Genomic DNA, 13550 nt, shown 5'->3' with positions numbered 1-13550 from the left:
TAGCTGGTTTTTTTTTAATTAAGCTCAACCAAAAGAAACGTGAATTAACGGTCATAGGAACCATCATCCTACGCGTTTTCTGTTTGTAACAAAGAAACTCGTGTAAGAGATTATTACCCGCTAGTAAAAATGTATTTCAGATTCTTATTTTCACTTTATGAAAGGGATCAGTCCCTTTCTTTAATATGCGTGTCTTCTGTCTCGTAAGAAGGGATCAAATGACTTACATAATATTTTTCTTTGTCTTCTAATATATCAAATATTAGTATATTATGGTCACCGTAACATAACATGATCTTGTTGTGTATAATCATAAAAACATTAGATATTTTTGCATTAATCTACAATCTACTGGTTACAAGCTTGTTACAAGCTATTATTTAGTTACACATATCTCGTTAACAGTCTGAAATTAAATCTTAAGAAGAATATTAAGAATACGAATAAGAAAGTTTTTACTGTCCACTGTGTAGGTATACAAATAGATGATGATCATGATGTATTGTGTTTACATCAAAATAATTAAACCTTACACGTGTGAAGTCAAAAATGGCCATGAAACAGCGATATCGCCCGTTAAAATCTTCTTCAACCACACGTCTGTGTATGATAGGGATCCTGACCGAATATTTAGTTTTTTTTTTGTCGATACCAATTTTTTTCTACTTTATTAGGCACGACCGAGGTTTGAACTCACGATTTTTGACCAACAATTACGAAAGGTTAAGAAAAGGATTTGTCTGTGTTTAAAGTACACTCAGCTCTAAAAGCTTACATCGAAAATGATTATAATCTAATCTAAGAAACCTCATTGTTTTGTCCACAGTAAGAAGAGTAGCGCCACAGTTTTCAATCCCGCCGCCGCCGCGCACCGAAGTTATGCTCGGGGGCAATGTCACGCTCAAGTGCGTGGCCTTCGGCTCTCCCATGCCCACCGTCAAATGGAGGAAAGGTTAGTGAAAAAAAAATGTTACGAACATGACAATGCTTCTACTTTCCTTATGCGCACTGCCAAGGAATGGAATTCCTTGCCGGCGTCTATAACCCGGCAACCTTCAAATCAAGAGTGAACAGGCACCTTCTGGGCGAGCTCGCTCCATCGTAGGCCACGTCTACGCCTCGGCTAGTCTGTGGCCATGAGTAAGCCCATTCATAATAATAAAAAAAAAGAGAACAGCGGACTTAGATACGAGTATTATCGTAACTGCTAGTGCTGCCAAAAATTGTTATGTCTCCAACATGATTTGGTCGTGTTTATGCAAAAACGGTTTACTTTGAATCCATCCAATGTTTTTTTTTTGCCTGCTTTCCAGGGTTACCGAGATTCATCGTGGTTAACATGTGAAAAAGAGAAAAAAACACCAGCGAACAAAAGAGATTATCATATTGTTTTATCGTATCTTTAAGTGGCCCATGGCCCATCTTTACATGAATTAAATAATCATACATTTTGAAATACGAAAATATAAATTAATTTCGTAAATGTATCTTAAATTGCGTAATTAAGTTATAAATGATAAAAACAATAATTTCACATTGACAGGTCTAACGAAATGGCTAACACCCGAAGACAACCCGCCACTCGGCCTCAACAACCTGAAGCTGGAGAACATTAGGGAGTCCGCTAACTACACGTGCGAGGCCGCCAGCGTCCTCGGAGTCATCGAGAAGACTGCTGAAGTCAAAGTGCAATGTAAGTATTTTATATTAGAACATGCCATAATTTACTTAAGTGGCGTAACTAGGGGGGGGGTTGGAGGGGGCACGTGCCCCGGGCGCCGTCCAAGGGGGGGCGCCAAAATGGGCAAAAGACTACCACTCCGCCTTGCCAAAAGGCAGCAGGGAAACTTTTGTTAGTCGTATTTACCACCATTACCACCACTGTGAAGTGTGAAATGCGGATGGTATTCTGGTCCACAGCGCAAAAGAGAAAGCCGATCTTTAAGGTACTCTTTTTGCCTCGAACTCGACCTTGAAAGACGACGGTACCGCCCTACTGCCCACCATTCGGCAGTGCGAATACTCTATGCCAGAAACTTCTATCAAGCAGAGGGATATTCGGCGGGAGTTGCTATGCTTTCGTTTTAGTTATAAGGCGAGCGTTGAGTTGTGTCCCGTGTTAGCGCGTCTTTTCCGATAGGGGTCTCCTGTCGAAGTTACCATCTTATGGACTGTCCAAGAGACTACCTATGCAAATGGATCGCTAGCCCTTTGTCCGGCAGACGCATATGAGCCGTAGTAGACGGAACCTGGCCGCGTAGCCAAGATGCCAATCGCTTCCGCTCTGTAGCGATCGAAACGCAACTGTCACTGTCACACTAATAAGGAAGAGTGATAGAGAGACATTATGTTTTTCGTTGTCGAAGCGATAGCGATTGTAACCTTGGCTAGGCCGGCTGCTCCAATAGGTGCTGCTGCATATCTGTGACATGTTGTCTATCGACGACATTCTTCGATATGCGGACGACGTACTTATACAGGGATGGCTAAAAAATAACTACATTCCCGTTGCAAGGGAGGTTTTGGGATTATACTGAGTAACTTTTACTACGGGACCAACCCCGAAATCGCGAAAAAAAAGTTTACCCTCCCATAGAAAATGGACCAACCAAAATGTAGGAAACAGCCAAATTTTTTTTCGCGACTTAGGGTTTGGACTCATTAGTAAAAGTTGCTCAGTATAATCCCAAAACCGCCCTGGCAACGGAAATGCAGTTATTTTTTAGCCACCCTGTAGGTATACAGGCTGGTCCAAACCTTGACGCCCAAAAAGTTTTTTAAGAATCCTCGTCGTGGTTATCAGAATATACCCCATGTACGAGTATGTTAGCCGATTTTTCGTAGTTTTCGAGACTTTTAACTTTTGTTAAGAAATTCCGGGGTGAAGCTTTGCGTTGCTAATATGCCTTCTAATAATTTTATTGTTCGTGGTATTTGTACTATTTGCACTGATAACACGAATAGCGATGGGGAAGTGACCCCATAAAATAATAGTAGAAAATAACAAATTAAGGATTATTTTAATGAATTACTAATTTGGAAGCTTTCTACCTCAGTTCCTTTGACCGGCGTCTCTGACAAACTATGACTATTAAGTATCACTTTCTTGACCTTTTAAAAAACTTAGGGTCTAGCAGTTTCTAAAATAACCAAAAGTCCTTGAAATCACTTGTATTTTTTATTTATTTAGGTAAGGGCAACATCTAAGCTTGACAAAAACACTCGGGTAGACTGATCTCATATATTGAGTACTGCTTTCACCTTTGGACAGGAGCACCTGGATGCCACCTTGGACCCTTCAAATCAGTCCAAAGGCGCGCTGTACCTATGAATCGTCTACGATCCCAAACTCACAAGCGATATTGAACCTTTAAGTTTAAGGAGATCTCCAAAAAAGAAGTTTATAAGTTTTATACGGCAACGCGCATGTAACATCCTTGGAGTGTAGACGTCCATAGGATGCGGTGACCGCTTACCATCAGGTGGGTCGTAATCTTGTTAGCCACCGATATACTAAATAATGCGTACTTTAGAAGTTATGAGGGAACAAATGAACATACATACATACATACCCACAACCCACAAACATACTGGTCAAAATCATAACCCTCCTTTTGCGTTGCCGTAGTCGGGTGAAAATCATAGGTACACTGTACTTGTCTAAATTAAAAGTAAACTTTAATAACTTAATAAGCAAAAAAATAACCCTTCGTATCGTTACTTTATTTCGTTTGGGGGGGGGGGGGGGCGCAAATTTGGTGTCTGCCCCTGGCGCCATATCCTCTAGCTACGCCACTGATTTACTATAATCTTGAAAACATCAGGGAGTCCGCCAACCACAATGCGAGGCCGTCACCGTCCTCAGAGTCATCGAGAAGACCGCAGAAGTCAAAGTGCAATGTAAGCATTTTTAGAAAATATGCTATCATAGACTTTACTCCAAACTTGAAAATATGTCGGCCTCAACAACCTGAAGCTGGAAAACATCAGGGAGTCCGCCAACCACAATGCGAGGCCGCCAGCGTTCTCGGAGTTATCGAGAAGGCCGCTTAAGTCAAAATGCAATATAAATGTTTTGGAGAACATGCTACCGCAAACTTTACCCCGATCTTGAAAATATGTCGGCCTCAACAGCCGCACCGAAATCAAAGTGCATCGTAAGTAGATTAGAACTTGCCGTCGTGCGAGGCCGAATGTGGTCGGCGTCAAGATGAGTGACATAGTCTAAGTGTTATGTATATCAGTTGAGCTATTAGAACGTTTTAGTGTAAGCCTCTATTTCAGCTAACTGTATTTTGACATTGACCATTTTTAGGGTTCCGTACCCAAGGGTAAAACGGGACCCTATTACTAAGACTTCGCTGTCCGTCCGTCCGTCCGTCCGTCCGTCCGTCTGTCACCAGGCTGTATCTCACGAACCGTGATAGCTAGACAGTTGAAATTTTCACAGATGATGTATTTCTGTTGCCGCTATAACAACAAATACTAAAAACAGAATAAAATAAAGATTTAAATGGGGCTCCCATACAACAAACGTGATTTTTGACCAAAGTTAAGCAACGTCGGGAGGGGTCAGTACTTGGATGGGTGACCGTTTTTTTTTTGCTTTTTTTGTTTTTTTTGTTTTTTTGCTTTATGGTACGGAACCCTTCGTGCGCGAGTCAGACTCGCACTTGCCCGGTTTTTTGCAATACACGACGACCTTACAAACGCAAATGAAACGCATTATTGATTGTTCTCGTAAACTTTAAATTATGAAAAAATTATCTAGGTTTTTCACCGAAATCTCTTTTCATTGCGTACATACCTATTTACCTTTCTTAGGTATTTTTGACATGATAAAGTCCAAAAGTTTGAAAAGTAATTCGGATTAAATTCTGCGCAGCTAAATTATACTAATATAAATTCACAAAATCTAATTAGCAACTGTGTCTTTATTTAAAATTCAGACTCTAATTAAAAACTTAGGTTTAACATCAAAACATATTTAAATTAGTTGAAAAGTGCTTTCTACAACTTAATTAACATTGAGTTTGTTTTTCTTCTATTCACTTTTGTTCGATGTTTAGTTGGTAGAGTTAGACAAAAATGCAACTATTTTGATAGCCCAGACTGTGCAAGGGTTATTTTAAACGTCAAACTTCTATGAAACTATGAAGTATAAATAACACTTGCAAGTCTGTGCTGTCAAAATCGTTGCAGAATCTTGGCCTAACCCTATTAACGTGTATGCTTTTTAGGGTTCCTTACCCAAAGGGTAAAACGGGACCCTATTACTAAGACTCCGCTGTCCGTCCGTCCGTCCGTCCGTCCGTCTGTCACCAGGCTGTATCTCACGAACCGTGATAGCTAGATAGTTGAAATTCTCACAGATGGTGTATTTCTGTTGCCGCTATAACAACAAATATATAAAAACAATAAAATAAAGATTTAAGTGAGGCTCCCATACAACAAAAGTGATTTTTGACCGAAGTTAAGCAACGTCGGGCGGGGTCAGTACTTGGATGGGTGACCGTTTTTTTTTTTTTGCCGGATTTTGCATTATGGTACGGAATCCTCCGTCGACTCGCACTTGCCCGGTTTCTTGCTATTTTGGCTACGGAACTTCAAAAAGTCCTCGTCTTGTCTGTCTCCTTTATTGAAGTACCGTAAAGCGTTATACATTATATAAGTACCTACAATCGTAGCCTGTAGAGTTTGCGTCTAATCAAACAAATTGTAAACAAACCGCAGCCAGCAGTCAACTAACCGTGAAATCCGAATTAAATTAATTCTCGCCGAACAATAATTAATCATTAATCAGTCTGACACTCGCAACCCTTTCAATTAATGAATTATAACACTAATTCATAATCAATGTCGACGACTTGCCGCAATTTATCAATTTGATTCCCTTAAATCCCTCTTTGTACCTCAGAGGAGTTATTACCATAAATTTGCAACAGTTACTCAAAGAAATTATGAATGTAATTTGATTGAGTTGGTCTTGGAAATACCCTTTTGTAATGGATTTGAGGAGCGGAGGGTAAATACGTTGCGGATTGCGGCCGTTTCGTAAATATTGTCTACAATTCATGTACCTAAGCTTGGAACTTGCTTCTCTTGGCTACATAGCAAGCAACTTTCCAGCAATTGAGCAGAATAGTGTGTTTTTCCAAATTGATACTTATCACATTGCATTTATATTAGTCTTCTTCCTCACGTTGTCCCGGCATTTTGCCACGGCTCATAGGAGCCTGAGGTCCGCTTGGCAACTAATCCCAAGAATTGTCGTAGGCACCAGTTTTTACGAAAGCGACTACCAAACCCAGAGGGTAAACTAGGCCCTTTATTGGGATTAGTCCGGTTTCCTCACGATGTTTTCCTTCACTGAAAAGCAACTGGTAAATATCAAATGTTATCGTTATCTCGTACCTAAGTTCTGAAAACTCATTGGTACAAGCCGGGGTTCGAACTCGCGACCTCCGGATTGAAAGACGCTCGCTCTTACCGCTAGGCTACCAGCGCTTTTATATTATAGTAATAAAATATTATTACAACGGTTATGAAGAATGGAATTGTCATAAAACCCCTTTCTCATCGATACACTTCAATAGTTACTCGGTCCTTTGAAACCGAGATAAAAGACATATTTACAGAGCGGCGAAATAAAACAATGTCCCTAAATTGGCTTAAAAGAGTTCAGGGAAAGTTTCTTTCAAAGAGTTTGTCGGACGAAAGTAATTTATAAGACAGTCCCATTTGTGTTTAAATGATTGAAGTCCATTTATAGATTAATTTGCTAATGGGTCAAACACGTTTCAGAGAAAGGTAATTTCTGTGGTCGATACAAAAAAGTTAACGACTCGAGTATATACTCGTACATAGGTTTTGATTAACTTTCTGATGTCTACAGGAAAGATGTGAACTCGTTATTAAAGTTAAAGTCGTCGATGTTAAAGCATACAATAAAATGTGTATGACCTATTATTCTAATTGAAAATCCATTGTTCAAAAGAAAATCTATATCTTATTTTTCTAACTGATCAGGAAATTTTAAGTATTAATAATTTGTAATGTTCCCCAGCGCTCCCGGGTCCACCCACCGACGTGCGCGCCTCGGAAATCACCGCCACCAACGTGCGTCTCGCCTGGTCTTACAGCGGCCCGGAAGAACCGCAGTACTACGTCATCCAGTACAAACCCAAATATGCTAACCAGGTATAAAAAAAATATTTTCCTATTAAAAAAGAAAAACCCCGATTACAAAACCCCGTCCAACAAGTCGCCATGTGGCGTCGACCCCATGACACTGGTGTACTCTCTGTACCGCAAGGGGGATACGTTGAAAGAGGTACGCACCAGACTTCTGGGTCTTCTATTGTAATACGTGTAATGTTCCCTCGTTCTCTCAAGGGCGTCCCAAAGTGCGCCTTTGTCGTACAGCGGACGGAAGACCGCAGACCGAACTACGTCATTCAATACATATTAGAGCCTAGGCAGTTGCCTACTTTGACTTAAGGTTAATCCGGCCCTGATTAGAACGGTCTAGGCATCTGCCGCGAATGCAAAGGACTCTGGTTTGATGTTGCCCTGGGCACTTGAGACCTCGGTCGCTTTTGCTTTCGTATATGACATCTATTTAAGTTTAGAGTCTGTGCGGAAAGAGAAGAGTCGTGGAATGAATGGGGCCCAATACATTCCACGACTCTTTCCGCGCAGACTCTATCTACGGTTTGACTCACATTTGTAACTATCGACAGGCATTCAGCGAGATCTCCGGCGTCATAACCCAGTACTACTCCGTGACTAACCTGTCCCCATACACCGAGTACGAGATGTTCGTGATCGCCGTCAACAACATCGGACGAGGGCCGCCGTCAGCGCCGGCAACCATCACTACGGGGGAAACCGGTACGCGCACATATTTCATATATCACCTTTTTTATTAAGTTTTTATTTTATACGACGCTGGTGGTAAACAATTTTATTATACTCATATTGAAAGTTCCTATAATCTCAAAAACTAGATACTCGCGGTGCGTTTCGGGAAATGAATTAGAGATTCACTAGATATGAAATAGTAAAGATATGTGACGTTCCACGACAAAAGGTACCATTGCCCCGGCTGAATATTGGAGCGTTAATAATATCGTAAGCGCCAGCCGCCATAAGGTACCTTTTGCCGCGGAACGTCACATATCTTTACTATTTCATATCTAGTGAACCTCTAAATCATTTCCCGAATCGCGCCGTTATGCAACATTTTAATAGTTTTTGTATGAAAAAGGCCCTCAGTGGTTTTATAATATAAAACCATATTATGGTGGTTGTGATACCTATTGAGATTCATGTTTTCTGACATGTAAAGTTGTCAGAGAAGGCATTCGAGTATATTAGTCAAAACTCGCATAAAAACATGCTTACGTATACTTATATTGTGACTACTTTGAAAAAAACTCGTAGATATCTTGTTCTGTCAATCAAAAGAAAAATGTTGTAACTATGTATGAGATGCATACAGATGAGTTACAGCATTTTAACTTTGAGTAGCAATGCGAGATATGTACAAGATTTATTTATGCAAGGACGATATATCGTATGTGTTGGAGAATCCCGCTGACAAGTAATTACGTATGGGAAACCCAAAAAGAAAGCTGTAACCAAGTGTTCTTGTAACCAAGACGTTCATGCCAACTCAGGGGAGCTCGATTCAACTTTGATTTAGTCAAAGTAAAGTCTGCTTAAATTGAAAAGCAAATTTAAACATGACCAAGATTATTGTACAAAAATATAAATTACGTTTAGAAGACGCTTTAAATTTTCTTAAAAAGATATTACATTTCATTGCTTAGTCCATTAGATAAACATGGAAGAAACATAATAGTAGGTATTTAGCGAATATTGCGAGCGAAATACTAGAAATTCAACTACAAACATATTTATAAACTTGAAATGTTTGTTATTCATTTTACGTACGAATCTCCGAAATACCGCAATTTACCACAAACGTCAAAATGTTTTTATCCAGTATTACCCGTGTTTTATTCCAGGTAATTGAGTTAACAGACGTGGTATTATTTACCTAAATCAAAGCTGTTGCACGGACAGTTCCGAATATATTCTCAAATTGACATATCATTACCGTTATCAAAGAAATTTTTATTTTCGAACGTATGGATTTATACACAGTCATCCATTAGCTTGTTTCGTTTCTTTTCGACAGTATCAGCTTTCGATTCCGTATTTATTTGCATTGGAATTAAGTAAGGCAGTATGTATATTTTGTTTTCTTGCGCTGAGTTTAAGGTATTGTTTTGATCGTATTTCATGCCCTCAATAACGCGACGTACGACTATCGCCGCCGCTTCATGTAAGTTCGGTTTCGAGTGGTTTCCTTACAATACTTTTATTTATTTCATTTGCACATTTATTTTTATTTAAAGTAGACAGTAGACTTAGTGCGTGACCTGTTTTAGTTATTTATTCATGCACCATTACAGTTTTATTATCGATTTTAGGGTCGTTACACACCTTCCCCGTTTTTGCACCGTTTGTGTGATGTATGATAATAACTATATATTCTATTGACTAATGCTATATTTTTCGTGCATCCTTGCAGTGGATTCCTTGTATGGAGGTGCCAGTAAGTATATAAGAAACTCGAATTATATGATGTACATGTAACCAAGGTATCTAATAGCATGATTCGTTATCGTGGCGTCTATAATTTTGCATGAGGGTGTAATTTAATTTAATTATTTTCAAAGGTGTAATAATTCTAACAGGGTTTCTCTATAATTGTGATAAATTCTTCTTTACTCGCATTTTGCAAACATCTATTTCATTGTATTCTTTATTTTTAATACAGTACCTCTTTGTCGGATGGCTTTCAAATAATCTCATAATAAAATTCTCCCCTCTTTGTAGGAAATAACATTTGATACAAAGAAATAATGGAACATTTTCTTGCTCCCTGTCAAGCAGCTATCATATCAAATTTATCGTCCTTAAATATTAAATTTGAGTTTTTTTTAAATTCCCACTCGAGTTGTCTCGATTGTCGGAGCAAAACAATAATGGAACTCTGATGAGATGCTAATAAAAACGTTGTCATACGAAAATTGAAGCAGTTTGTTTCTTTACGTTTGTAATAAAGGAAAAGTTTATGCGGGCATCGGGTACAAGATTATGTCGTTTTAATATTACACCGCGGTCGAAAAACTTTTATTGTCTCGTCCTTTCCGGGTATTACAAGCGGAAAGAGATTTTTCATTAAGTGACGCCCCTTTTCCGTGGCGCGATTACACCGCATTGTGTCCCCGGGTTATTGTCGTGTTTTTATTTCAATTTTGTTCATAATTGACAGCATCCCTGTCTCATCTTAATTTGATATTGCGTTGTTTGCGTATTATTACTTTTACGACAATGGTCTTTTAATTATTAGGGGTCTGTTGGGAAGACTTGCGAAGGACTTTGTCATATTAATGCCGCCGCCGAAATTACTTAGCAGCGAGTTGATTTCGGAGATACCTTAAAACAGTCCCAAGTTCTTACCCGCGTAACTTTTGTAATAATCGTTATGAGGAGCGAAATATGCCGGAACTAGTAGCTCTGTGAATTAAATCGAGTAAGTATTTACGAGTATTGTGCTTTGAATAGAATTCGCGTGGCTAACAAAATGGGAAACTTATTAGTAGTAGTAATCACTTTATTGTACACAACACAGGTTTACAAAAATAAATTACAGTAATGGAAGTACAAAGGCGAACTTTTTTTTTTTTTTTTATTATGCATGGGTTTACTCATGGCCACAGACTAGCCGAGGCGTAGACGTGGCCTACGATGGAGCGAGCTCGCCCAGAAGGTGCCTGTTCACTCTTGATTTGAAGGTTGCCGGGTTATAAGAACACGGAAATATAGACGCCGGCAAGGAATTCCATTCCTTGGCAGTGCGCATAAGGAAAGTAGAAGCAAAGCGCTTAGTGCGAATTGGCGGAATATCTACCAAGTAAGGATGGAAACCGGCCGTGCGTCTAAAAGTCCGATGGTAGAATGGGGACGGTGGAATGAGCTCGTGTAGCTCTTGAGCACACTCCCCGAAGTGCAACCTGTAGAATACCGACAGGCTGGCGACTTTCCGCCGATGGGCCAAAGTTTGAAGCTTAGCCGTTAGCTTCTTGTCGCCAATCATCCTCCTGGCTCTGCGCTCCACTGAGTCCAAAGCGGCGAGTTGGTATTTAGCTGAGCCATCCCACAGGTGGCTGCAATACTCCATACACGACCGGACTTGAGCTTTGTAAAGTGTTAGAAGCTGTCCAGGTGTGAAGTATCGCCTCACCTTATTTAGGACGCCCAGCTTTCTGGCCGCAGTTTGTGCTTTAGACTCAATGAAGCTGCCGAAGCCGAGGACTGAACTCAGCTCCATGCCGAGGAGTTCCAGGCTGTCGGTAATAGGTACAGATGCACCCCGGAAAGAAGGAGTCAGGTCGAATGGACTCCGTTTAGCGGAAAATAGACACGCCTGCGTTTTGGAGGCATTGAACGTGACCAGATTGTCATCACCCCACTGGGAAACGAGACTAAGGGTCAAGTTCATTCGCTCAACCATGGCCTCTCTCTGTGAACGTATATCCTCCCTGCTGTCCCTTGCACTAGCCAAATATCTCTCAACAACCGTACTGTCATCTGCATAACCTACAATGCTGGGTTGCAGCATGTCGTTAATGTGGAGCAGGAAAAGGGTTGCGGAGAGAACAGACCCCTGAGGAACACCGGCGTCAATGGCCATGAGGTCCGAAGAGCAGCCATCAATAACTACTCTGATCGACCGTTCACTCAAGAATTCAGATAGCCAGCTACAAAAATCAGCAGGGATGCCGTAAGCAGGAAGCTTGCTAAGGAGACTTGCGTGCCAAACCCTGTCAAAGGCCTTCGAGATGTCCAGTGAAACAGCAAGCGCTTCACCGTTCCTCTCGATGGCCTCGCCGCAGCAGTGCGTGACATACGCTAAAAGATCCCCAGTAGACCGACCTCGGCGAAAGCCATATTGACGGTCACTGAGCAGATCATTTGCTTCGAGGTATGCCAGCAGTTTGCCGTTAAGTACCCTTTCCATGACTTTACAGAGCATGGAGGTAATGGCGATTGGTCGGTAATTGCAGGGATCAGCACGACTACCCTTCTTGGGTACTGGCTGCACGTTTGCAAGCTTCCAGGATTTCGGCACCGTTCTTGTTTGGAGAGAGAGGCGGTACAGGCGTGTCAGTACAGGAGACAACTCAGGCGCACACTGCTTTAGTACACGTGCAGGTATACCGTCTGGTCCATTGGCCTTATTCACGTCAAGATTCAGCAGAGCTCGGCGTACCTCTTTTTGATGTATAGCAATTCTCTGCATAGAGGAACTGCAATGAGGTAGCGTAGGTGGAAGTTTTGAGCCTGCATCTAGACGTGAATTGCTCGCAAACAGAGAAGCAAACAAGTTAGCTTTCTCTGTCGCGGAGTGGGCCAGTGTCCCATCAGGTTTCTGCAGAGGTGGCAATGTGGGTCTGCAGAAGTTGGATTCGACCGCTTTCGACAGGGACCAGAACCGCTTGCTACCAGGAGGGTAGGAGGCGAGTTTGGCCCCTATTCGACTGACGTGGTCGAATCGAGCCTTTCGAAGCACCCGTTTGCAGGACTTGGCAGCTGAGTTAAAGGCTTTTTTCTTCGCGCGAACCCTCTGTGCTCCAGCTTTGGTATCGCGGGCTAGTACCCAAGCCTGGTATGCAGACTGCTTAAGAGCCTCGGCTCGAGCACAGTCCGAATTGTACCATGCTCGGGTCTTGTGATCGAGCGATAGGTCGGAGAACGGAATGAAATATTCCATTCCCTGCCGAATCACATCCGCAACAGCCTCAGCAGAACACGAGGGGTCACCCGAAGAAAAACAGACCTGCTGCCAGGGGAAAGACGCAAAGAAATGCCGCATCTCATCCCAGTCCGCTGACTCGTATCGCCATACTCTCCTCGTGCCCCTAGGGCAGAGATCAGGAGGAGAGTGGATCGACACGGATTTCACCAGACAGTGATCGGACGATCCTAGCGGAGCTGAGACCGAAACCGAGTGCCTGTCTGGATCAGTTGTCAGCAGAAGGTCAAGGCAATTGGGTGTATGGTCAGTAACATCCGGTATCCGCGTCGCAACATTTACCAGCTGGGTAAGGTTTAGGGATACAGCAAATTTGCGCGCTTCCCTCCCAGCGTGGCAAGTATTCTTGTACGGGAACAGCCACTCCTCGTGGTGGGCGTTAAAGTCCCCAAGGAATACGAGTTGAGCCGCGGGGTACCGCTGTTGGGCTTTATCTGCCATCTCAGTAAGGTGGTCAAAGAGCCTAGTTGTCTCCTGGTTTCCGCTGTGCGATCGGTAGACACAGGCATACAGAGTTTTCTCTGAGCCCGAGTCGACCATAATCCACAAAGTGGAAAACCCGGCAGCCTCAAAGCAACGAAGACGCTTGCAGCAAATGTCGTCGCGGACGTACACACAGACCCCAGCACGTGCTCTGAACTTATGTTCCAGTGAGTAG

General features: G+C 41.9%; 1 protein-coding gene across 5 annotated transcripts in view; it reads left to right on the top strand.

The window, feature by feature from the left end:
- The window catches only part of LOC134669117 (tyrosine-protein phosphatase Lar), a 680297-nt gene that overhangs the window by 630905 nt on the left and 35842 nt on the right, over positions 1–13550 (top strand). For 3 of the 5 annotated variants that reach the window (XM_063526651.1, XM_063526653.1, XM_063526655.1), the window contains 5 exons: positions 827–952; positions 1544–1693; positions 7067–7200; positions 7743–7893; positions 9602–9625. In XM_063526651.1, the coding sequence (XP_063382721.1) occupies positions 827–952; positions 1544–1693; positions 7067–7200; positions 7743–7893; positions 9602–9625 (585 nt within the window). The remainder of the gene's footprint in view (positions 1–826; positions 953–1543; positions 1694–7066; positions 7201–7742; positions 7894–9601; positions 9626–13550) is intronic. The other 2 variants (XM_063526652.1, XM_063526656.1) reach the window with 1 other exon arrangement.

Source organism: Cydia fagiglandana, chromosome 11 (genome assembly GCF_963556715.1).
Source record: "Cydia fagiglandana chromosome 11, ilCydFagi1.1, whole genome shotgun sequence".
NCBI lineage: Eukaryota > Metazoa > Arthropoda > Insecta > Lepidoptera > Tortricidae > Cydia > Cydia fagiglandana.
Note: the sequence above shows the minus strand (reverse complement) of the source record. Positions and strands in the feature narration are given on the sequence as shown.